Genomic DNA, 27,724 nt, shown 5'->3' on the forward strand with positions numbered 1-27,724 from the left:
ATTCCATGTTGCATTTCCAAAACAACAACAAAGATAATAAAATATACACTGTTTAAATCCAACCTGCAAAATCAATTACTTTGATTAATTTGGTCTCACATCACAAAGTTTACTGTATCTTTCAAGTAGCAAATTATTTTTAAAAGTAACAAAAACTGCACTATGTCTATAATATTCTTAAAGATTTGTATTAGGGCTCCTTCCATTCAAAGTTATGGAAACCCAGGTCACACTAGGTTAAGCAAGTAAAAAATGAAGAGTCCAGAAGTATGGTTAGTTTCAGACATGCTGGTGTGATGGTTAATTTTATATGTCAACTTGACTGGGCTAAGGGATGCCCCAGATAGCTGGTAAAACGTTATTTCTAGGTGTGGTGTCTGAGAGAGTGTTTCTGGAAGATATTAGCATTTAATTCAGTAGACTGAGTAAAGAGATTCGTCCTCACCAATCTTGGTGGACATCACTCAGTCTGTTGGGGGCCAAGTGGCCCAAAAAGGTGAAAAAAGGGCAAATTCTCTCTCTCTCTTCTTGAGCTGGGACATTCATCTTTGCTGCCCTTGGACTTTGGAGGTCCTGGTTCTCAGGCCTTACAGACTGAATTATTCCACCAGCTTTCCTGGTTCCCTGGCTTGCAGATGGCAGTGTGGGACTTCCTGGCCTCCACAACCATGTGAGCCAGTACTTATAATACATTTCGTCTTATATGTATAGCTATATACACCCTGTGGATTCTGTTTCTCTGGAGAACCCTGACTAATACAGCTGGATTCTGTCTCTCTCCATCCAGCTCTCAAACAGATTATCATAAGCAGTGCATGATGGACCAAGACTCCAAGCCTCATAACCTACCAACAAAAAGAGTGCATCTTCCCTGACAGCTGTGCAGAAAGGTCCAAGAATAACTCTTACTAGGCTGGCTTGAGTCAAATGGCTTTCCCTGAATCAATCACTGTTGTTAGATGGGTGGAAGACCTTGGTGTTAGTGGCTGCAGGGGAGGGTTGTATATAACAAGGTCAGCTCTGCCTAAAATACATGAAATGGGTTCCCCATATGAAAGAGGGTTTCTGATAGCAGAAGAAGGGGAGAGGCACACATGACAGGCAAGACAACACATGGCCACTCCACCAGTCCTGTCTGGACACTCAACTAGAGCATTGCTGAGCCTCACCCTGGTTTATGTTTAACAGAGCTATCACATTCCTAATAGAGAAACAGTAGGGATAGTACATTCATTACAGTTCGTAAAAAAAGTTAGAAAGTTTGGCTTTCTAACTCCAATGAAAGTTACTAATGACCTTATTACCTATAAACTTGGGCTATATAAAAGCGTTATGTAACAAAAAATTTTTAAATGGCATTATTTCTTTTTAAAAATCATTATCATAATTCCAAGGCAACAGAACAAATACACAAAACAATGTCTGTAATGTTTTTTTATGATAACACTATTAGAGTGGTAGCCATGAATTGTTATCATCTCTTAGGAATGCATGAAAAGAGATATGACATGCAATTCTCTTATATCCATTATGTAAGTGCACCGTAAGTTTTCAGTTTTTATTATGTATACACTGTTCAGAATTTAATTGCACATGTAAAAAGTTTTAAAGCTGTTATTTTGTCTATAATCTCATATGCTCCTATTATAGTTAGCGCCCGAGTTAGTTGGTCTCTTAAAGCAGCAGTGGTTGGTGACAAGTTGTTACTTTCCATTTTCCACCTATCAAGTGCTTGGTGGACTCTCTCACTTAATGAAACAGTGCTGAAAAATTGAAAAATAATAGTTATTTTAATTATCAATTAAGAACATTGTTTTAAACTATTTAAATATCATATATCTAGGGTTTCAAACCAATTTACCAGATTGAAGTGAGGATTAAATTAATTGGTGAAGATCATCCATATGAAAATTTAGCACAAAGCTTGGCACATAGAAAGTGAATGTTAGCACCATGCCATCCCTTGTTTCCTTGTAGAAAATCAACAATTCATTTAATATTCAATTCTAAGAGAGATTTACTCAAGACCTCAAAACAATAAATGTGGATATTATTGTAGTAATGTACTATAAACCAGTACATTACTGCTATAGTACTGAGTACTTTATAACTTGATCTCATCACAACTCTCTTGGGTAAGTGTATCCATTTTACCAATGAAGAAACTGAGGCACAGAGAAGTTACGGGACTTATCCAAGGTCACAAAACTAGTTAGGATTTAAAGCCAAGCAGTGTCCTCAGAGCCCTTGCTCTTAACACTATACCCACATGGATTTCAAATATATAATAAACTACAATCAGTCTTTCACAGCAAATTAGAGTTTATGTTAATATGAATGTTCCTAAACCATGTAATATCAATATGATATAAATCAGAACATGAGGATAAGCTTTTCCATATGTATAAGTATGTATTCATATTTACCTCTTTGTAGACATATCAGTTTCTGAGATTGCCAGATTTAATTTTTGACACAAAAATTCAAAATTTGTTTCCGTGATGTTGTTGGCAACTATCTTGAAGATCTTCTCTAAGATTTTCTCTACATTTGAACATAGAAGAAAATTTAGGCCATCTTTTTTGAAAACATAGTCTAATTTGAGTTAATATTATATCTAGGTTTCTTACTTCTGTGCTCAAGAGTACGTGTCAAGTAAAATCGAAAAGTAAAATGCAGACCTAATACACAAATTGAAATTTGTACCATTTGTTCCATTTCTTCTAAAATCGGGAAAACCCTACAACATAAAATGGCTATTTAAAAGGATATTATAAGCCACTTCAAAGTGATTTTCAAACCTTTTCTTTAATTCTTTGAGGATTTGAAATGAATTTAACTCCTTCCTTCAATTATGGGTTTTTATTTTTTTGTTTGTTTGTTTTTGTTTTTGTTTTTGGTGAGAGAGATCAGCCCTGAGCTAACATCCATGCTAATCCTCCTCTTTTTGCTCAGGAAGACCGGCTCTGAGCTAACATCTATTGCCAATCCTCCTCTTTTTCTTTCCCCCCAAAGCCGCAGTAGATAGTTGTATGTCATAGTTGCACATCATTCTAGTTGCTGTATGTGGGACGCGGCCTCAGCATGGCTGGAGAAGCAGTGCGTCGGTGCGCGCCCAGGATCCAAACCCGGACCGCCAGTAGCGGAGCGCGTGCACTTAACCACTAAGCCACTGGGCTGGCCCCAATTATGGCTTTTTAATGTGTTTCTTTAACTTGAGAAACCAAGTTCACATCTACTTGAATATGGTGTATATATGCATATTTTATATTCAAATCACTTATTTAATGATTGTTGGCTTACATATAAGTAGAAAGTTTTTAGTTTAAAAAAAAAAAGCTTCTAGCTAATTTGAACTAGATCCGTTTTTTTGTTGACCAAGGTACTTTGGGAATTTTCAAGAACTAGCCATCTACCACCCCTCTGTAATCATCTCAAATATGTTCTATGCATTCTTTTTTAAATTTTATTCATATCATTAATCCCTCAGTCTAGATTGTATGCTGATGATATAAGTGAAAACCTCCTGAGTAAAATTTTAAGAAAGTGACCCCCTGTTCTTTGTTAATTGCAGAATAAATATATCTCCCATGATGACTTACTCTTCACTCTCTCTGGGTGCCAAGCCTGCAGTATAAAGGCCCCTTTTGCATAAAGAAGGGAGATAAATGGCTAGGGTTCTCTTGTTTTTGCTGCCTTTGGTCTGTTGCCATTGCTCATTATACTTTCTCCGTAGAGGCTAGAACCACATGAAGCCTCCTTCCTCAGGAACTTGAAATTTAGCAAGGAGGTCCAATCATGTAACTTTACAGCCCTTCTCTAAAATACTGTTACCTAACAGGAATACTTTATGGATCCTTGGAAACCCTTAAAAACTTTATTTTTTAGAAATAAAATTATTATAAAATATCCCTTTTTTATGATAATAATTAGCAGAACCAACTTGCATAGAAGTTAGAGAAAATAGCTACTGACTTTTTTTTTTAATTTTATTTATTTATTTTTTCCCCCAAAGCCCCAGTAGATAGTTGTATATCATAGCTGCACATCCTTCTAGTTGCTGTATGTGGGACACGGCCTCAGCATGGCCGGAGAAGCGGTGCGTGGCTGGGCAAACGGGATCGAACCCCGGGCCGCCAACAGCGGAGCGCGCGCACTTACCCGCTAAGCCACGGGGCCGGCCCGCTACTGTGACTTTTAATTTTATCTCTTAGGTTCCTTCCATCAGTGAGGCCCAAGTATTGCAAAAGATTTTGAATGGTAGCCACATAGATGGACGTATATTGTGGATTACAGAGGACTGTATTAGTGACCATCTCACTAGATTATGAGATTATGCTGATGTAAACTCTATTACATAGACAGGGTACATGATAGAAAGATTTTAGGGGACCATTTCATGCATTCCTTTTCCCCAAATTTGGATCAATACTTACTAAATTGATTTAATACTTCTTAAATACTGCATTAAATTGGACGACCAAAATCTGGATCCACTCTGAGGATTGACAGCGAGTGGCAAAGTCAGAGTCCCAGGAAAAAGCTTAGTTGTTGGGAACCCAGCCCCAGGGAAAGAATTGGATAGTGCAACTTCCCTCCCAGAGGCCTGGAGAAACCAGTCTCCATCTGGTCCAATGGAAGCACATTTAAAGAAAATGCACCTGCTCTCTGTAATAATCAAGGGCAACCAACGGAGTGCTTAAGGACAGAAGGAATGAGGACTGTCCAAGGATTGCAGATGGGTGATCATCGTGGGCCAAAAACTGATTGGCATCAATGGAAAGTATCTGTGGATTTCCTTCAAGGCTAAATATGACTTTTAGAACAACTGTGTATGGTGATGTAGATCAGAACTGATGAAGAAATCTGTGTGTGGATTCTCTGAGTCTGGCCACAACCATAATGAAAAACATATTGAAGGGCATTGAGGACATTAGGTAGGAAGCAGCTCATCCCTCCACTTGGATTTGCCTGTTTTCAGTGTTTCAACTTCTATGGACACAGATTAAATAATCTAAATTATCAAAATAAACTCCTAACCTTCAGAAAAGGGAAGATGACAAATATTTTAATGTCTCTGACAGATTGAAAGCCTCTAATTAAAGCAAACTGTCTTTTAATGTACAGGTGATAGTTTGTCATCTAGTTGTCAATCAACAGCTAGTCAATCACTCACTCATCACCTACCATCTCTTTCATCTGCCCTCTGTAGATAGCGTGCAATAGTATACAATTGTTTTCCTTTACAGATTTCCATTGGAGGTCTCAGCAAAGGGTTATCATCAAAATTTATCTCCTTCAGTGAAAAAAGGTTGTAGATACCATTAGGCAGAGCTGTCAGATTATTTCCTAGTAGAAAAAAAATTATAATTGAATTATACCTTTCTGTAAAAGAAAACTATGGAGACAAATAACAACTATGTACAGGGCATCTACTGTGTCTCACTGGCAAAGTACCAGAGGATCCTCACAATGCTGGCAAATCATAAGTCTTTACTGTTGTCCACTTGCTGAGAGTGAAAAGGAGGAAGAACAGAATCAGAGTGGTGGTTCCTTCCTCTCATAGAGGATGGCAGATGAGATAGGAGGCTTTCCTCTTATAATACAGGAAATGACTTTACAGAGTAGGCATGATGGCAATTTTTAAATAAACTTTTTATTTGGAATAATTTCAGATTTACAGAAAAGTTGCAGAAACTGTAGAGTCCCTGTGTACTCCTCATCCTGTTGTAGTTTTCCCTAATGTTAAAATCTCGGGTTATCATATTACATTTGTCAAATCTAAGAAACTAACATCGGTACATTACTCTTAAATAAACTTTGGACATTTTTTGGATTTCATCAGTTTTTCTATAAATGTCCTTTTTCTGTTCCAGAATCCATTCCAGGATAGCACACTGCATACAGTTATGTCTTCTTAGTCTCCTCTGGTCTGTGACAGTTTCTCAGTATTTCCTTGTTTCTCATGATCTTGACAATTTTGAGTAGTACTGGTTAGGTATTTTGTAGAATATTCCTTAACTTGAGTTTATCTGATATAGTTTCTCATGATTAGACTAGGGTTATGTGTTTTTGGAAAGCACACCACAGAGGTGAAGTGCTCTCATCACCTCACATCAGGGTTACCTGATACCCACATCAGTAGTGATGTTAATCTTGATCCCTTGACTAAAATAGCGTCTGCCAGGTTTCTCCAGTATAATGTTTTGATTTTTTCCTTTCCATACTCTTTATTCTTTGGAACTGAGTTACTAAGTCTAGTCCACCCACAAGGAGTGGGAATTAAGCTTCACTTCCCTAAATGTAATTTTTTCAACACCACCTTAGTACAATACAAACCTGACATAAAAAGTAAAACTGTGGTAAATGACAAAGTAAGAATTTGTAATCATTTAGAGAGGAACTGACCTAAAGTTTGCCTTTATATTGTTTATAAATTTTTAGTTATATTATTTATAGCCATAACTAAAGGAACCTGGTTCCTTTTAGTGAAGAATGGTATTTAGAAACCAAAATCTGGGTACTAGTTTTGCTCATTGCTTCTAGGAGTGTGTGTGTATGTATATATATATCTGGGGTTTTATAATATATATAATAAACCCATAATTATATATGCATATATGCATATGTATAACATATATATGTTATAAATCACAGTATGTAGTGTTTAGAGTCTGGCTTCTTTCACTTAGCATAATGCATTTGAGATTTATTGATGTTTATTGATGTATCAATAGTTTGTTCCTTTTTATTAATGAAAAGTATTTCATTATTTGAATGTACATAATTTATTCGTTCACTAGATAAAGGACATTTGGGATGATTCCACTTTTTGATGATTACAAATAAAGCCACTAATATACGTTTGTGCTCAGTTTTTTATTAAATATAAGTTTTCATTTCACTTGAAATAAAAGTGTAGTTGGAGTGCAATTGGTAGGTTGTATGGTAAATATGTGTATAACTTTATGAGAAATTACCAAACTATTTTCCAGAGCCTCTGTACCATTTTGCATTCCTACCATCAATGTATCAGAGTTGCGGTTATTCCATATTTCAACATATTTTAACAACACCTTTTGAAGGGCAGAAGTTTCTAATTTTGATGAGGTCCAATTTATCATTTATTTGTTTTATGGATTGTGATTTTGGTGTTGTATCTCAGAAATCTTTGCCAGGGTTACAAAGATTTTCTTCTATGTTTTTACCTAGCAGTTTTATAGTTTTCACTTTTACATTTAGCTCTGTGATTCATTTTGAGTCGATTTTTTATATGGTGTGTGGTATATATCAAAGTTTTTTTTTTTTTTTTATTGTTGCTGTTTGTTTTATTTTTTGGCTTCTGGACATCCAGTTGTTCCAGTACCATTTCTTGAAAATACTATCTTTCTTCATTGAATTACCTTTGCACATTTGTCAAAAATCAATTGACCACAAAAATCAATAGACCAACTGGGTCTATTTCTAGACTCTGTTCTGTTCCATTGATCTGTGTGTCTGTTGTTTTGCCAATACTATACTGTCTGCACTACTGTAGCTTTGCATAAGTCTTGAAATCAGGCTATGTGAGTCCTACAGCTTTGTATTTTTTCGAAATAATTTTGGCTATTCTGGTTCCTTTGCCTTTCATATAAATTTTAGAGCTGCCTCATTGTTTTCCAAAATAGAAAACCTTGCTAGGATGAGCTAAAATTGGAATTGAGTTGAATTTAGAGATAAGTTGGGGAGAACTGACATATTAACAATATTGAGTCTTCCAATTTATGAACACTATGTTATCTCCACTTATTTAGGTCTTATTTGAGTCATTTTATCTATGTTTGTAATTTTCAGCATACAGATCTTACATATACTTTGTTAGATTTATACCTATTTTGTTTTTTGGTGTTATTTTAAGTGTTACTTTTAAAAATATTCAGTTCCCAATCATTCGTTACTAGTACACAATTACTAGAAATACAATTGACTTTTGTATATTAACATGGTATATGGCAATCTTGCTACACTCACGTATTAGTTCTAGTATATTCTCTGGGATTTTCTACCTAGAAAATCATTTTTTTCTTCTTCCTTTCCAATCTCTGTACTTTTAATTTCTTTTTCTTTCCTTGTTGCACTAGTTAGGACTTCCAGTATAATGTTGAAGAGAAATGGTAAGAAAGGACAGCCTTGCTTTATTCCTGATCACAGTGGGAAAGAATTTAATCCTTTACCATTGAGTGTGATATTAGCTGTAGATTTTTGTAGATGCCTTTTATCAGGTTGAGAAAGTTCCCTTCTATTCCTTGTTTGCTGACAGGTTTCTTTTTGTTGTTGTTGTTGTTGTTTGCTTTTTAAAATCAGGAATGGACATTGTATTTTGTCATAGGCTCTTTGCTTTTTATACATCTAGTAAGATATTCATATGCTTTTTTTTTTTTCCTTCAGTATATTGTTATGGTGAATTACATTGGTTAGTTTTTGAATGTTAACCCAACCTTGCTTTTCCAGGATAAATCCCACTTGGTCATGATATATTATAATTTTTTATATTGCTGGATTTGATTTCGTTTAATTTTGTTAAGGAATTTTGCATCAATGTTCATGCAGGGTATTGGTTTGTAAGTTTCTTTTCTAGTAATGTCTATGTCTCATTAGACTATCAAGGTAATACTGATCTCATAGAATGAGTTTAGAAGTGTTTTATCCTCAATTGTATGAAAGAAGATTTCTTAAATTGGCATTGTTTCTTCTTTAAATATTTGATAGAATTCATCAATAAAGTCATCTGGGCCTGCAGTTTCCTTCGTGTGAAAGCTTTTAACTACAAATGTGATTCCTTTAATAAATTTAGGGCTATCTAGCAGCCCCCAGTGATGCCCACCTCCTGTTACTCACCACCTTGTGTAGTCCCCTCCCACATTATACCAGGATTGTACCAGGATTGGTCTGTGTGGTTAATAGAATAAAGCAGAAGTGATGGTATATCACTTCCAAGATTTGTTTTGTTTCAGTAGCTTTGGATTTTTTTAAAGAGCTTTTTCACTTCACAGCAAAATTGAGTGGAGGGTACAGAGATTTCCTATATATCCACTGCCCCCAGACATAGCTTCTGTCATTATCACAAAATTAAGCTTTTAAAGATACTGCTGCTTCTATCTTGGGCATATTCCTTCTCTCATTCTCTGGTATCACTTAGCTCTGGGGAAAACTAGTTGCCATGTCATGAACAGGCTCATATGGCAATAGCCATATAAATAAGCTTTGAAACAAATACTCCAGCTCCAGTCAAACCTAACTCTAGCCCCAGCCCACAAGTTCGCTACAATCTCATACAAGGCTCTGAGATAGAACAAGTCAGCTAAACTCCTCCCGGGTTCCTGACCCTCAGAAACTGTGTGAAATAAATGTTTATTTATTTAAGAAGCTAAATTTTGTGGAAATTTGCCACACAACAATAGATAACAAATATAACAGCTAATGGCTAAAAGTACTGAACTGAGCTATAAGGAGCTGCCAACCACAGTAAAGGAGTTTGTATTTTTAGTTCAGCCAATTTAAGTGCCTAATGAAGCAACAACAGCAACAACAACAAATATCAACATTCTTTGGAGAGAAATAGAATAGATTATAAATTCCAGGATTCAAAACAGAGTAAAAAGAAAACGTGGCTCATTCCTAAGAGAGAAAATTACTCAATTGTTGTAGGTTACATACAAGAAGTTTAAAGCAGCTAATATAACTATGCTCAAGAACATAAAGGAAGATATGCTCATAATGAATGAAAAAATAGGAAATCTTAGGGGAGAAATATAAACTATAAAAAAAGAAATAAATGGAAATTCTAGAACTGAAAAATACAATATCTGAGGTAAAAAATTAACTGCATGGACTTAACACCAGAATAGAGATGATAGTGAAGTCAGTGAACTTGAAGATAGATCAATACAAGATCCCTAATGCTCTGTACACACACACACACACACACACACACAGCTTTAGGGATTTGCAGCACAATATGAAGAGGTAATTGGAGTCTCACAAGGAGAAGAGTGAGAATATGAGGCAGAAAAAAATATTTGAAGAAATAATGGTTGAAAAATCCCCCAAATTGGTAAAATACATAAATATACAGACAAGAAGCTCAGTGAAATCCAAGCAATATTAATGCACATAAAAACCACACCTAAGATGGACGTCACAGAAAATTCAGAGTAGGGCTTTCAAAGAATCAGCCTGTCCACTGAAACAATCATAAACTAGAAAAGACAGATAGAATCAGCTTTTTCAGAATTTTGGAATTTAGTCCAAATCTTACAGTAACCAGAATACTGCTCAATGGAAGAAAAAGGCAGCAGAAATTTGGTAAGAGAGCATGGTGGCTTTTTCACTCAATTCCCTACCATCCTTCATTTCCTAGTGTAGCAGCCCACATTCCTGGTGAAGCTTGCTGGTGCCGGAGAGGTAATATGGACTTTGTCCTTGAAATACTGTGATTTTGCATTTTGCCCTCTCTGTTGTTTTCCCGAGGGACTGACACAAAGGCTGACCTTTGTTTTGTTCACCCTACTCAGGCTGGAGCTGCTTTCCCAGTGACAGTTGTTGTAACATTTTAAGACATACACTGTTCATACCCACCTGGGCCAAGGGACAGCAGACAGGGCAAGCAGCAAACAGATCCAAAAGCCCAGGAAGGAGGAAGCTGAGCAGGAAGTTTCTTGGGGGAATAAGGGCTCAGAAGGGCCACAGTGTATTCGGGGGAAAATGGAACACATCAGGCATGGCCAGGACTAGACACATGCTTGGAAGAGAACTGAGAGAATCCTAGGCTTGCATCTATGGTGGATCTCTGGGCACCACATAACCAGAAGAGGAAGACTAAGACAGAGTTGTAGGTGGCCTAGCTTAGCATTGAAATGCACCAGCTTAGAGCTAAGCTGCAAAGACTGGGAAAATAGTATTTTCTTTTCTTTCATGGCACTAGGTATTGGAGGATGGAAAAAAATATCCATGCAAATACTAACCAAAAGAGAGCTAGGGTGGCTATACTAATATCAGACAACATAGTTTTTAAGTCAAAAACTGTTACAAAGAACAAGAAAGACAGTATATATTGATAGAAGGATCAATACATAACAAAGATATAACAATTATAAATTTACACAACAAACAACAGAGCCCCAAAACATATGAGGCAAATATTGACAGAATTGAAGGGAGTAATAGGCAGTTCTATGATAATAGTTGGAGACTTTAATACCTCACTTTCAATAATGGATAGAACATTCATACAAAAGGTCAGTAAGGAAATAGAGGATTTGAACAACAGTATAAAGCAACTAGACCTAACAGTCATACATAGAACACTCCAACCAACAATAGCTGAACACATATTCTTCTCAAGTGCACATGGAATATTCTCCAGGATAGACCATATATTAGGCCACAAAACAAGTCTCAGTAAATTAAAATTGATTGAACTCATATAATATATCTTCTCTGATCACAATGGAATGAAACTAGCAAAAATAACAGAGGGAAAACTGGAAATTTTACAGATTTAAACAACACACTTAGGGCCGGCCCCGTGGCTTAGCAGTTAAGTGCGCGCACTCCGCTGCTGGTGGCCCAGGTTCGGATCCTGGGCGCGCACCGACGCACCGCTTCTCCGGCCATGCTGTGGGCGCGTCCCACGTGCAGCAACTAGAAGGATGTGCAGCTGTGACATACAACTATCTACTGGGGCTTTGGGGGAAAAATAAAAAAATAAAATAAAATAAAATAAAAACACTTATAAACAACAAATGTGTCAAATTTGAAATCAAAAGGGAAATTAGAAAATGTGAAAAGACGAATGAAAAGGAAAACACGATATACCAAAATTTATGGATGCAGCAAAAGCAATGCTTAGAAAGAAATTTATATCTGGAAATACCAATACTAAAAAAGAAGAAATACCTCAATTCAATAACTCAACTTTACACCTAAATGAACTAGAAAAAGATAAGCAGACTAAAGCTAAAGTTATCAGAAGGAGGAAATAATAAAGAATAGAGCAGATACATAAATGAACTAGAGAATAGAAAAACAATAGAATTAACAAAACCAAAAGTTGGTTCTTTGAAAAGATCAACAAAATTGATAATCCTTTAGCTAGATGGACTAAGAAAAAAAGAAACAAGACAAATTGCTAAAATCAGAAATGAAAATGGGGACATTATTACTGATGCTACAGAAATAAAAAGATTGTAAAGTACTGTGAACAATATTATGCCCATACATTGGATAACCTAGATGAAATGGACAAATTCCTAGAAACACAAAACCTAACAAACTAAATCACAGAGAAATAGAAAACCTGAATAGACTCATAACTAGTAAGGAGATTGAATCAGTAATCAAATATCTCCCAACAGAGAAAAGTCCTGGGCCTGATGGCTTCACTGGTGAGATCTACCAAACATTTAAAGAAGAACTAATACCAATATTTCTCAAACTTTTCCAAAAAATTGAAGTGGATGAAACACTTCCTAGCTCATTCTATGAGGCCAGCATTACCCTGATACCAAAGCCAGAAAAAAACGCTACAAGAAGAGAAAACTACAGACCAATATCCTTTATGAACAAATCCTCAACAAAATATTAGCAAAGCAAATCCAACAAAATAGTAAAAGGATTATACACCATGACCAGGTGGGATTTATCTTAGAATGCAAGGGTGGTTCAGTATAAGAAAATCAATTAATGTAATATATGACATTAAGAGAAAAAAAAAAACCTTGATCATCTCAATTGGTGCAGAAAAGACATTTGACAAAATTCAACACCTTTTCATGATTAAAAGAAAAAAAACTCAGCAAACTAGAAATAGAAGGGAATTTCCTCAACATGATAAAGGGCATTTAGAGTAACCCATAGGTAACAGCATACTCAAAGGTGAAAGACTGAAAGCTTTCCCCCTAAAATTCTCCCTAATACTCCCCTAAGACAAAGATGCCCACTTTCACCACTGGTATTCAAATTTGGGCTGGTAGGTATAGCCAGCCCAATTAGACAGCAAAAAGAAATAAAAGGCAACCAGAGTGAAAAGGAAGATGTAAAACTACCTCTATTCACAGATGACATAATCCTATACATAGAAAACTCAAAAGAATCCACAAAAAACTAGTAGAGCTAATAATTAAATCTAGCAAAGTTGCAGGATACAAGACCAACACACAAAAATTGTTTTTTTATATACCAGCAATGAAAATGAAATTAAGAAAGTAATTCCGTTTACAGTAGCATCAAAAAAATATATAGGAACAAATTCAACCTAGGAAGTTCAAGACTTGTACACTGAAAACTATAAGACATTGCTGAAAAAAATCTAAAAGACATAAATAAATGGAAAGATATCTTGTGTTCATGGATTGGAAGACAATATTGTTCAGATGGCAATACTACCCAAAGCAATTTAGAGATTCAATGCAATCTCTATCATAATTCTAATGGCCGTTTTTGCAGAAATGGAAAACCAGATCCTTAAATTCTTGTAGAATTGCAAGGGGCCTCAAATTGCCAAAGCAGTATTGAGAACAGAAAAACAAAGTTGGAAGACTCACATTTTCTTGTTTCAAAAATTACTATAAAGCTACAATGATCAAAACAGTATGAGACTGGCATATGTTCAACATACATTATAGACCAGTGGAATAGAATTGAGAATCCAGAAATAAATCCATATACCTATGGTCAATTAATTTTCAACAAGGGTGCCCAGACCACTCAAAGGGGAAAAAAATAATATTTTCAAAAGATGGTGCCAGAACAACTGGAAATTCACATGCAAAAGAGTGAAAGTAGACCCCTACCTCACACCATATACAAAAATTAACTTAAAGTGGATCAACAACTTAAATATAAGAGATAAAACTATAAAATCTCTTAAAATATAGGCATAAATATTAATGATCTTGGATTTGGTAATGGATGCTTAAATATGACACCAAAGCACAAGCAACAAAAGAGAGAATAGATATTTGAATTTCTTCAAAATTTAAAACTTTTGTATGTCAAAAGACATTATCAAGAGAATGAAAAGAAAACCTATAGAATAGGAGTAAAAAATTGTAAATAATACGTCTAATAAGGGTCTAGTATTCAGAATATATAAAGAATTCTTTCAACTCAACAGCAAAACAACCCAACTTAAAAATGAGCAAAAGACTTAAATAGACATTTCTCCAAAAAAGATATACAAATGGCCAAGAAGCACCTAAAAAGATTCTCAACATCATTAGCCATCAGGGAAATGCAAATCAAAACCACAGTGAGATGCCACTTCACATCCACTAGCATAACTGTAATCCAAAAATATTTAAAATAACAGATATTGATGAGGATGGAGAAATTGCAATCCTTGTACATTGCTGGTGGGATTGTAAAATGATTCTGCCTCTTCGGAAAACTGCTTGACAGTTCCTCAAAAAGTTAAACATAGAATTACCATATGACACAGGAATTCCAACTCTAGGAATATACCCAAAACAATTGAAAACATGTACTAAAATAAACACATGTACGCACATGTTCGTAGCAGCACTATTCACAATAGCTAGAAGGTTAAAGCAGCCCAAATGTCCATCAGAGGATGAATGGGTAATCAAATTGTAGTATATATATACAATGGAATATTATTCAGCCATAAAAGGAATGAACTACTGATACAAACTACAATGTGGATGAACCTTGAAAACGTTATGCTAAGTGAAAGAAGCCAGTCAAAAAAAGTCATATATCATATGATTGCATTATATGAAATATCCATAAAATTAGGAAAGTCTGTAGAGATGCAATGCAGATTGGTGGTTGCTAGGGAAAGAGAGGAAAGAAGAACAGAGAACAACTGATTAATGGGTATGGGGTTTCCTTTGGCGTTGATGAAATGTTTGGAACTAGACAGAGGTAGTGGTACATTGCGATACATTGTTAAGGTGCTAAATGCTACCAAATTGTTCACTTTAAAATTGTTAATTTTTTGTTGTGTGAATTTCGTCTTAATTATAATAAAAACACCTAGACACAGCATAGTCAAACTGCTGAAAATGAAAGATAGAGAGAAAATCTTGAAAGCTACCAAAGAAAAACAATTCAACAAGAAGACAGAAAAGGAGTAACAGAGGAGAGAAACAGAAAACAAGGGGTAAAGTGGCTGATCTAAATTCAGCCATACCAATAATTATATGAAATGTTCATTGACTAAATACTCCAATTAAAAGGCAGAGATTGCCATACAGGATGAAAAAGCAAGACCCATCTATATGCTGTCTAAAAGAGGTTCACGTTAAAAATAAAGACACAGGTGCTATCTACAAGGGATGTAGTTTAAATATAAAGACACAGATATGTTGAAAGTAAGTTGATAGTAAAGATATACCATGCAAACTGTAAGCATAAGAAGTCTGGAAAGGCTATATTAATATTAGATAAAATGCCCTTCAACATAAAGATTATTACTAGAGATAGGTATTTTATATGATAAAAAAATCAATTCAGGCGCTGGCCCGGTGCTGTAACAGTTAAGACCTTGCTTTGGCGGCCCGGGGTTCACAGGTTTGGATCCTGGGCATGGACCAACACATTGCTTGACAAGCCATGCTGTGGCAGCATCCCATATAATATAGAGGAAGATGGGCACGGATGTTAGCTCAGGGCCAATCTTCCTCAGCAAAAAGAGGAGAATTGGCATTGGATGTTAGCTCAGGGCTGATCTTCCTCACACACACACACACACAAAATCAATTCATTAAAATTGAAAGTCATGATAATCATATATGTGTTTTTCTAGTAACAGTCCTTCAAAATACATGAAAAAAATTGACAATTAAAGCAAAAAATATACAATTCTACAACCATAGTTGTAGATTTTAACACCCCTCTCTAAGCAATTAACATAACAAAACAATATATCAATAAAGACAGAAGATTCCAACAGCACTGTCAACTACCTGGATCTATATGATATTCATAAAACACTGTATCTAACACTTGCAGAATACTTTTTTACAGTATATGGTATGTTTATCAAGGTAGCCTATATGCTGAGCCATAAAGCTAGTCCCAATAAATTTAAAAGGACTGAAATTACACACAGTTTGTTATCTGACCTCAAGGAAACAACTGCTTTCCTACTAAATGTCCATCAACAGCAGAAATAAATAAAAGACAGTATATTCACATAATAGACTATACACAGCATTGAGAGTGAATGGTCTTACAACTACACAGAATAATATGAATGAATTTCAAAAACATAATGTTGAAAGAAGCCAGAAACAAAAGAGTGTATACTTTATGATTTAAGGCACACTATTGGAAATCATGATAGTGGTTATCCTTAGTTGAGAGAAGAGAGAGAAGACTCGAAGGAAGCAAGAAGGGGTTTCTGGGAATGTCCTGTTTCTTGATCCAGGTCCTGAAATATGGGTTTGTTCAGTGTGTGAAAATTCATTGAGACATACACTTACAATATGTACTTTTAAAAATTCAGATAAAATTAACATACAACATTATATTACTTTCAGGTGTACAAAATAATTATTTGATATTTGTATATATTCTGAAATGATCACCACAGTAAGTTTAGTTAACGTCTATCATCATACGTAGTTACAAATTTTTTTCTTGTGATGAGAACTTTTAACATCTACTCTCTTAGTGACTTTCAAATATACAATAAAGTATCATTAACTATAGTCACCATGCTATACATTACATCCCCAGGACTTATTTATTTTATAATTGGAAGTTTGTACCTTTTGATCCCCTTCACTCATTTCACCAACACCCCACCCCCCACATCTGGCAACCACCAATCTGTTCTCCCTGTCTATGAGTTCAGTTTTTTTGTTTGTTTGTTTAGATTCCACATATAAGTGAGATCATATGATATTTGTCTTTCTTTGTCTGACTTTTTTCACTAACATAATGCCCTCAAGGTTGTTGAAAATGGCAAGATTTCCTTCTTTTTTTTTTTTTTTTTTTGGTGAGGGAGATTGGCCCTGAGCTAACATCTGTTGCCAATCTTCCTCTTTTTTGCTTGAGAAATATTGTCCCTGAGCTAACATCTGTGCCAGTCTTCCTCTGTTTTGTATGTGGGATGCCACCACAGCATGGGTTGATGAGCAGTGTGTAAGTCCATCCCTGGGATCTGAACTCGCAAACCCCGGGGCCACCAAAGTGGAGCATGTGAACTTAACCACTACACCATCGGGCCGGCCCCAAGATTTCCTTCTTTTTTATGGCTGAATAATATCTCATTGTACATGTATATATACATTTCTCCCCAACCCCCCCCCCCAGTGCATGGTTGTATATCCTAGTTGTAAGTCCTTCTAGTTCTTCTATGTGAGCCACCACCACAGCATGGTAACTGACAGAGGGGTGGTGTGGTTTCGCGACTGGGAAACGAACCTAGGCTGCCAAGGCAGTGAGAGCGCCTAACTTTAACTGTTAGACCATCAAGGCTGGCTATATTCTATACCGCATTTATATGACGCGATATCAATGGATGGACACTTAGATAAATAATGCTGCAATGAACATGGGGGTGCATGTATCTTTTAGAGTTACTGTTTCTGTTTCCTTTGGATAAATACCCAGAAGTGGAATTGCTGATCATATGGTAGTTCTATTTTTAATTTTAATTTTTTGAGGCAATATGTACTTTTTTGGTATGTATATCATACTTCAATAAAAAGTGTTTAAAAATATTGGCAATAACACCAGGACGAGAGAGAGAGGCTATAGGTAGGAGACCTTTCAGAGGCTGTTACATTAGTCCATGTAATCAGTGGTGATAATCAAAATATTTAACAACTGGTTTGGCACAGGCACTGGGCATCAGAACAGAGGCTAGCTGTAAGCAACATAGAACTATACCAGCATAACTAGCTGTCTTGCAGGAAGGAGATGATGAAATCCTGCACAGTTGCATTATCAATGCAGATTTGTAGAGAGAACCGTGAGGCAGGAGAAGTGTCCTCCCCGAGGACAACCACAAGCAGCTCACACGTCAATCTACCTTCCTTTCACTTGGTGTTTTGGCTACTTAGAGGAGAGGAGCTAACATCTGTTAAAAACCTACACTGCATCAGTTTTTGTGCTTACTGATTGACCATTTAATCCTCACAATGCAAAGAGTAGATATCATTATTTCCAGTTACAGATTAGGAAACAAAAGCTTAACACTAAAAAAAATAACTTCCTAGCTAATGATGGAGCCAGAATTCTAAGGTCTGTCCTGCTCGAAGCCCATGGTATGAGGAAAGAAAGGAATTAATCTCTAAATCTCCTTCATTGGTATAATGCTTCACATTTGTCACAACATTTTCATAAGTTTTATCTAATTATACTCCCACAACAACTCTGTGAACAAGTAGAAGTCGTAGCTTTCCTATCTTGCTGATGAGAAAAACAGGTTCAGATGGGTTATCTTCCTAAATTCACTGCAGTTCGTGCCAGAGGGGGTTCATTCATAAGAGTATATAAACATCTTTGTTTGAAGAATGCTTTCATAGTATGCTACAGGCTTTCAAAGTCTCATTCAGTCCGCAACCCAAATCTACGGCATGGGTATTCCTGTTAGCTTCATTTACGAATGGAGGAGACAGATTAAATGACGCGATTTGAACTCAGCCCTTCTGACTTCAAATTTGGCAATAAATGCTGGTGATGTGGGCACGCCAATTGTTTAGTAATTGTCTCTTAGCTCCAAACCCACGTCCGTGGGCTTCTTGACTGTTTTTTCTTGCATGTCACCCTAGCAACACTCTTTTACCCGACCAGCAACAGTGCCTTCGCACAGCAACAGCTGAATGCAGTTGGCAGTCTTCCTAACACTTGCAGAACTAGCTTTACCTCTCTCACACGTGCGCACACACACACACTACCAGTAAGCTCAGAGAAACCAGCACCAGCCAAGCAGTGCTCCATCCTCAGACTCCTAGGTTTCACCCTGCGTGGCCCCTCCTCCAAGCTTGTAAGTTTTGACAATTCCAGCTTCTTCATTTTATTCCCTCAGCCATAGAGTGGTTACTGCTTCCCGCCATTGCTACCTTTGTGATAATCTTAAAATTCTCTTTTCACCCTTTCAGTGATGTGGTGAATAATATTATATTTAGTCATTAACTAAGGTGTGCTTTCTGTCTCCTGATTGGATCCTGATTGATACATTTTTCTAATTCTAATAGAGACTAACAGAGTACTGGCTAAGCTCACAGAAAAGTCTATGATCTCCCCATTCTGTCTTGAGTCTGTACTAGAAAGCCATGCTCCAGAGAACTATGCTTCCATTGGTAGTCATGTTCTCCAATGGACCAGGAGGCTCTGGCCAGCCTTCATTTTTTCCATGCACAAATCGTAGGTGAGTGCAATATGTCTTACACTTGGACAAAATAGATAGCTTCTCTAAAATACAGTAAAACTTTGCCATAACACAAAAGTGGGACCAAAAAATTCAATTGCAGGGCTGAGTTATTGCAACTTTTTGCAAAATTAATGAAATGACTGATGTGTACTTGCACAGCCAACTTACTGGGAATTCTGGAGATTTAGGAGAGAAATTCCAGTTGCATCATATCTTAATATTGATGCATTACTGCAGGTTTTATTGTACTACTGGTACTATTCTACCAAAAAGATGAACTTTGTTTTTAATCTAGAAATTCTCTAAATTTAAGAAAGTGCAGGGCTCTGGTTATAAGTACTACTTCCAACTGAAAGATATCATTTCATAAACTCAACTGTTCATGTGGTTAGCTGGTACAACCACTATGGAGATCATTTGCACAAATCTGGTAAAATTGAAGATGTACATGCCCTCTGATCCAGCAATTCTACTTATAGCTATATGTACTAAAGAAACTCAAGCAGATATATACCAAGAACATGTATAAGGATGTTTATAGTAGCAAACAAATTGGAAACAACCTAATTGTCTATCAACAGGATAATGGATTAATTGTTGTTTAACCATATAATTGAATATTATACAGCATTTAAAATGAATTAAATAGGTCTACATGTAAGTTAACATGGAGTAATTTTAGAAATGACAAATGATACAGGCAAATTACAGAATGGTAAATTATATTCCATGTAGTATGATAAGATTTAACAAAATTAAAAAACTCAGAATAGTACTACTTTTTAATGGAGATATGTATGTGTGTGTATATGTATATATATGTATAAAAACATGGATGGAAAAAAGATATACACCAATTTCAGTACAGTAGTTACTTCTATTTTGAGAAGAAGTACAAAAGAAGTTTCAACTCTATTATTTTATTTCTTAATGATCAAAAATATCTCAAGTAAATATCACAAAATGTTAACATTCCTTATACCTGGGAGTAGGTGAACAAGTGTTTATTATTTTCTGTAAGTTTGAAATATTTCATAACAAAAATTATTAAGAAAAATACCAGTCTGGTGTTTGTTGTGCTTTGGGAAATCTTTTCTCATATCTTTAGAGAGAGTGATTTACTCTTTTTTTTTTTTGGTTGTTGTAGTGATTTACTTTGTAAAAGCCTGTAAGGTATTAGAGTAGTGCAGACTAGGAGTGGGATCAAGGGAGCCAGCAGAGAGGATAAAATAGAGAAAATGCTAACCTAAGGTTATGAAAGTAGGTGTGTGTAGAGGGAGACATGAGGTCGGGTTAGAAAAGGAAGAAATACTGAATGACTGGGTATAAGCAGAGAAGGCAGAAAGGAAATGAACATATGTTAAAGTTCCCCAGCTAGATTATAACCTTTTTCAGGGAAGGCACTGGACCTTATGCTCTGCTCTCATTTTCTGTACCTACGATAGCCATTTCCTTCCAACCAGCACTTAATACATTACGTTGACTGTTTGCCTTTCTGTATTGTCAGCAAAATTTGCAACCTAGACACTAGTACTCTACTTATTGATTATGCTTATTGATTGTGTTTGACACTCACCACTCAAGTCTAGTTGCTGGAGATCACTTAAACATAGAAAAGATGGTGGCAAATAACTTATTTGATTGTTATATGCCTTTAAACTAACCAAACTTCTCAATTCTCCTATATTTCTTGGAATCTCTCTGATTGCATTATTTGAGATATCAAGTCCTTTAAGTTGAGTCATATTAGATAGCTCTTCTGGAAGTCTTGTTAGCTGTAAAAAGATGACACAATTATATTTTTAATAAATATTTCTATGACTAAAAATTTTTCTAATACCAAATGGAAGGAGGGACTTTTTCTTTTTTGTCTTAAACAGGAGATATTTTCACTATGTCACAAATTCTTTGTGGCTCCCTTCCTTGCTAAAACCCACAACATACTGTGCAGCATCCAAGTACCTCCCCAGTCTGACCAGCGCTACCAGTTCAACCCTGTGGCTTGCTAACCCATTTCCCTCACTCTCCCATTGGTCGATGTTTATTGCCACCTTATCCCTTCCTTCCCTCCCTAAATCTGATCCTGCTGTGGTTTCTTCTCCTCCATGAAGTCTTTCCCAACTATTCTGTCCCACATTTGATCTCTTTATTCCTATTCTTATCAACATTGCTTTTTATTAGTCCTTTGTGTGTTTTCCTTGGATTTTTAAATGACACGATATACGTTTATGCTTTTTGTGTATATATTCCCAAGCATAATGCATTTTCAGTAAATGCTCAATAAAACCATTTTGAGTGGACACACTCAGTTTGTCAATGTAGCCTCAAATAAAAATTTCTATATAGGGGCTGGTCCGGTGTCACAAGCGGCTAAGGGTGGGTGCTCAGCTTCAGTGGCCCCAGGTTCATAGGTTCAGATCCTGGGCACGCACCGATGCACAGCTTGTCAGGCCGTGCTGTGGTGGCATCCTATATAAAGTAGAGGAAGATGGGCACGGATGTTAGCTAAGGGCCAATCTTCCTCAGCAAAAAAAAAAAAAAAAAAGAGGAGGATTGGCATCAGATGTTAGCTCAGGGCTGATCTTCCTCACCAAAAAAAAAAAAAATTTCCGTATAAAAATATTACAAAATAACAGGAATTAAGATACTCTGCTAAGGGAAGAAGAAATGCGTATTCAAAGAAAATAAGGCCATTATCTGTGGCTTTTGAAATAAAGGAAGTTCTGTGAGTGAACAAAAGAATTTTGAATATATGGACTCCTCAGAAATAACCAAACAACAAGGTAAATACTGGATATTGTGCTCAATGTTCTTCCAGATATAAAAGAAGCACAAGAGACAGTCCCTAACTTCAAGGAAATGAAAACTTAGTTCAAGGAACAAAATACGTGCATAATAAAAAATCAGGAAACAGAATTAAGCAATAGGCAATCCAGTGCCAAAATAAAGAATACAATAATCATATCTGGAAGTTTAGAGACTATATCAGTACAAATCGGAGAACTAAAAGAAAGCTTCATGTAGCAGGTGGAACTCGAGTGGCCTCTTAAGAATGAATAGGATTGGATAGAAGTTACAGGACACTTAAGGCAAGACAAATATCAGTGGCCAGTGAGAAGGTGACCAGTCAAGAGAGGTGATAAGAAGCAAAGAGAGATATGTTTGAAGAAGGAACATGGAACCAAGCTATGGCAAGACTTGAGAGCTGGGCCCATGAGGTAGGAGTCAGATCAAGACAGGTGGGCAGGTCCATAATTTGACAATCTATCAAATAGGTATTCTTTAACTACTTGCTCAACATTTGTTAGAAGAAGTGCCTGACAATTGTGTGATGATAGAGCTACTATGGAAGGAAGACTCCTGTTGGGCATCCTTCATGTAGCAAAATAAAAGCCCTGTGATTAACCTGACTCATCTTCTTCAGAAGACTGTTTAGTGACCATCTGCTATTATATAAATTAATCCTTTGAGCTTTTCACCTCTACCCAAAAGGGGTTATCAAAGTGATCTTTCCAATAATATAGGATATTCTTTTTCAGAGGAATTCTTGTAAATCGTTTTTTTCCATATGGAAAACGATGTTGTAATGATGTGGACTGGTGCCTTTGGCAACCACCCACCATGAGTAAGCAATAAATATGTAATCTGGATTTCCGAGAACAGTCCTCTGGAATGAAGTCTGACAGTTTTGACAAGTCCTAGTAAAAAGGAGGAGACTGAATCAAAGAGAATAGTCAGGAGGCTCCTCGAGTAGTCTAGGCATGAACTGAGTGATGGTCATGGACCAGGATGGAGACAGTGACACTGGAAAATCAGGGAGATGATCCAAGGGCTTTTTCAGAGGAAAAATGAGACAATTTTGGTATAAGATTCAATATAACTGGTGATGGAAAAGGAACAGTCAAAGATGATTCTATGATTTCTAAATGGGCAGGTCTGAAGAAAGTAGAATGAGAAAAAAATGGAGAAGTTTTGAAGGGAGTTACATTGAAAAGAAAGATGAGTTTGATTTTGAAATTATGTTGAGTTTGAGACAATAGAAGAATAGAGGAGCAGGGAATTTCCAGGGAAATTGGGAACTAGGGGACTAGAGCACTAGTAAGAGATCAGCTCTAGTCATGTAGATTTGAGGGTCATGTGCATGGTGTGGTGAAGTCTAGGAAGGAGTTAATAGAAAAGAGAAATTAAGGACACAGCCTTGTAGACTTCCACAGCAAAATACGGGAGGAGAAAGTGGGAGGTTTATAAATCAGCCAAGGAATTAGTTGATGATTATAATGCAGAACTAAAATGTGTCTTTTAGTACAAAAATAACTTTTAAAACACAAGTATCATTATTCATTCCATCTACTTAAGCAAGTATTCCCTGGAGTAGCTTTTCTGGAAATGTATTATATAGCAGTTGTTAGGTTAAAAAAGGTCAAATAAGTTTGGGAAATTTGGGTTAAATGGAGACAAACAAGTTTCTTTAGCGCAGGACTCTTCAGAGCTTTTAATATACTAACGTTCATTGTGATTCTCTAAGAGAAAAACCCAATGCTTCTCAAAGCTATTTGATCACAGGAACCTCTCTCCCCTTTATTTATTTTTTTATTTTATTTTTTGAGGAGCAGCTCATGGGACTAGTGTTTTTAGGAACAGACTTTGGGAAATCTTGATCTAGATAATAGTCCAGTCTCAATCAAAGGACTTTAATTTGACTGCGATGGTCAAATTAAAAATAGCCAGATAATAGCTGTGTCCTTTTTATTAATACAAATCTTAATATAAATCAGTAATGTTTTGATTTTTAAAAAAGTATTTCCATAAAATTCACTCTTTAGAGTTTGAGTAAAATGAAATGCTAACCTATAAGAACATTTATTCCCATCGATACAGCAATTCTTTAGGGATAATTCCCAAAGGAATTAGCAAAACATGAAAAAGGTCTATATTTTTGAAGACGTTCATCACAGCATTATTTATTTATTTATTTATTTATTTATTTATTTTTTAATTTTATTTATTTATTTTCCCCCAAAGCCCCAGTAGATAGTTGTATGTCATAGCTGCACATCCTTCTAGTTGCTGTACGTGGGACGCGGCCTCAGCATGGCCAGAGAAGCAGTGCGTCGGTGCACGCCCGGGATCTGAACCCGGGGCCGCCAGTAGCGGAGCGCAAGCACTTAACCGCTAAGCCACAGGGCCGGCCCCACAGCATTATTTATGATGATGAATAATTACAACATCCCTAAATGCTTACAGAGGATTAGTTACATAAATCATGTATTGGTTATAACAATTATTGGGAAGATTGTGTTATATTGTGGGGAAATGCTTATGATACATTAAGTGAAAATAGAAGAATTTAAAATTGAGTGTATAGTCTTTTTATAAGTGCTTATAAAATCATACACATAAGAAAAAAAAAGACTAAAAGTAAGTTGTATCAACATAATACCAGTAGTTATATTACAATAGTATTCTTGTGGAATGATTTTTTTAAACTTTTCTCAATTTTCCAAATTTCCAATAATATGTTTATATACATCCATAACTTTAAAACTCCTTTTACAATTAAATTGAAATAAAAAGAAATCTGTAAAATTGTCAGCTTTAATTACTTGGCATTTCATATTAATGAAATAGTTTCCTATAAATCTTTTGTTTTGAGAAGTGTATTTGTAAGCAATGTCTAGGGTAAAAAAAAAAAGCCTATCCTCTAAAAAACAAAATATTTCAGCTAAATTTAAAACACACACACATACACTACAGCTTAGATTTTGATCCCCTTCAGTCCCACCTTCCCCCCAAAGCCCAAAATATCAATCTCTTACCTTTCTCCCATTTGTCTGACTTATATTCAGCTCTTCCAGTGATTGAAGTTGGCATAGTTCAACAGGAAAAGATATAAATTGATTGCTTGACATGTTTAATTTCTGGATTCCTTTTAAGTTACAGATTTCTGAAGGGATTTTCTGTATTTGGTTTTCTGAAAGATCAAGTACTTGCAAATTTTCTAAAGTACATATTTCTATAGGGAAAGTTTCAAATTTATTACAGCATAAAATAAGGATGTGGAGTGATACCATGTTGGAAATAGATGCTGGAATTTTCCTTATTTGGTTTTTACCAAGATCCAGGTATTTCAGATTAATAAGAGAACAAAAGTGCTCAGAAAATATAAGGAGTTTGTTTTCATTAACCTCTAAATGAAGCAGTTGCTTACTGAAAGATATGTCCACAGGTATTTCTGAAATATAATTTCCATTAAAACTTAAATAATAAAGAGACTCTAAAGCACACAAACCTACTGGAAAATACACTATTTTATTATAACTCAGTTCAACTTTAGTTATTTTTTTGCAGTTTTTTATTTCAATGGGAACATCTGTGATTACATTTCCTGAAAATTCTAGACTGATCATATTATTAAGATGTGAGATATCTTCAGGTATTCTTACTCTATCATTTCTGTTTACATGGAGTTTTCTTAAATTTTTAAGCTTATGGATGTTCTTAGGAAGTTCTGTTAACTTATTATCACTAAGACTAAGGCATTCCAACATTACACAGTGGGAAATTTTCTCTGGTATTTCTTTCAGTAAGTTTTTGTCAAGTATTAGAATCCTAAGTTCCCTAAAATTCTCAATTTTGTGTGAGATAAGCTCCAATTTATTGTCAGTCAACTGGAGTTCTTTCATTTTGAGCAGCTGAAAAATTTCCACAGCCAAAAAGTTAAGTCTATTGTGATCTAGTAAAAGTTTTTCTAAATTTTTAAGCTCCCTAATTTCTTTTGGCAAGCTGCATATCAGGTTTCCAATAAGGTTTAGTGAAATTAACTTCGGGAGGAAGCACAGAGCTTTAGGAAATATTGTTAACTGATTATATTCCAGATTGAGAACCCTCAAGTTTTTCAAACTAGACAGAGTATCTGGTATATGTTGTAACTTATTTTTAGCCAAACTTAAAATTTCCAAGTTTCCAAGACTTTCTAAGCCAGAAGGAAAATTCTCAATGTAATTATTATTAAAAAAGAGTTGCTTGATATTCCCAAGCTGTGATATTTCTTTAGGTATATGTGATATTTGGTTGTGACTGACATTTAATATCCTTAAATTATGAAGGAACTGAATTTCAGATGGAAGTGATGATAACCCATTTTCTTGCAAGGATAGAATTTCAAGTCCTAGCAGATCACCTGAGTCTACCCCTTTAAAGCTTTTGATTTGGTTCTTATCTAAATATAGATATTTTACATATTTGATTTTTAAAATGCCCTTAGGAAATTCTTGTAAACCCTTGGCCTTGAGGTTAACTGTAAAGTTATCTGATTCTAAGCCAAGTCCTTTCTGATTTTCTTCAGAGAGCGGTGGACTAATTTTTCCTAATGTTTCATGAGATAGGAAGTCAACGAAAGTCTGATACTCAGCAGTCATCTTACTTATTGATAATGATGGACTTTGTGAAGTTTCAGTTTTTGACCATAAGCTGTCATATCCAGTGATTGTTTCAGAAAATTGAGAAGTTTTCCTTTGTTCCTCATTTCTCTTAGACTTATTTCCAGAGGAGGAGGTTGATGTATCATCATATATACTCAATGTTTCCTTTCTAGGACGTGTTTCACAAATCTGGCTGGAAGGTTTCCCATCAGAAGCTTCCTTTAATGAATTTGATGTTTCTTTAGTAAATCCAGGCTCCTCCACTGACCATGATCTAGATTCTTTCCCAAATTGAGTAGCGACATCCTCCAGCTCTTCTGAAGTACCCTCCTTTTCAGACATCTTTGCTGATACGTTTTATACCGATACAGGATTGTAACTCAATTTTAATTGTCATGCTTAATTTGTTCCTTTTGAATCTACAAAACAAATGTTGATATTACAAGAAGAGATGTAATAAAGATGTAAAAATTACAAATGAATTTTAATACAATTTTTAGTCTATAATGAATAATTTAATAAACAAAAACAATACATTTATAACTAATGAGCTAATTTTATATATGATTGCTGGTTAAGGATAGTTTATTGATTGCACGCATTTATCACGTGATACTTTTGAAATCACATTAAAATTATAGAAAGGAAGAAAAAAGATTAAAGAAAATGAGACATAAGGGAATGAAAGAATTCAGCAAATTTTTGGAAGACAGAAAGAGGATAGCCAGAGCCCCCACCACCACCCCATGCCACATGCAGAGAATGTCTTTTGCATTGTGGACAATGTAGATTTACACATGGTACTGAAGTGTCTTATCCCAATAAATTCAGTACATTATGACAATTTTCTAATAGCAGGAAGTAAAATGTTTAAAGAAGAAGATGCTTTCTGTAAAAGTAAGCTAGAAGTAAAACG

At 35.5% G+C, this 27,724-nt stretch overlaps 1 protein-coding gene across 1 annotated transcript; it reads right to left on the reverse strand.

Moving 5' to 3' along the window:
* Positions 1-1,576: 1,576 nt before the first annotated feature.
* Positions 1,577-27,150, reverse strand: LRRD1 (leucine rich repeats and death domain containing 1). The gene is made up of 5 exons (XM_058568599.1): positions 25,204-27,150; positions 20,964-21,162; positions 5,188-5,349; positions 2,427-2,544; positions 1,577-1,763 (listed from the first exon to the last, which is right to left on the reverse strand). The coding sequence occupies exons 1-5, from the start codon at positions 27,148-27,150 to the stop codon at positions 1,577-1,579; spliced, it is 2,613 nt and encodes an 870-aa protein (XP_058424582.1).
* Positions 27,151-27,724: the final 574 nt, after the last annotated feature.

This window comes from Diceros bicornis, chromosome 3 (genome assembly GCF_020826845.1).
Source record: "Diceros bicornis minor isolate mBicDic1 chromosome 3, mDicBic1.mat.cur, whole genome shotgun sequence".
In the NCBI taxonomy this organism is placed as follows: Eukaryota; Metazoa; Chordata; class Mammalia; order Perissodactyla; family Rhinocerotidae; genus Diceros; species Diceros bicornis.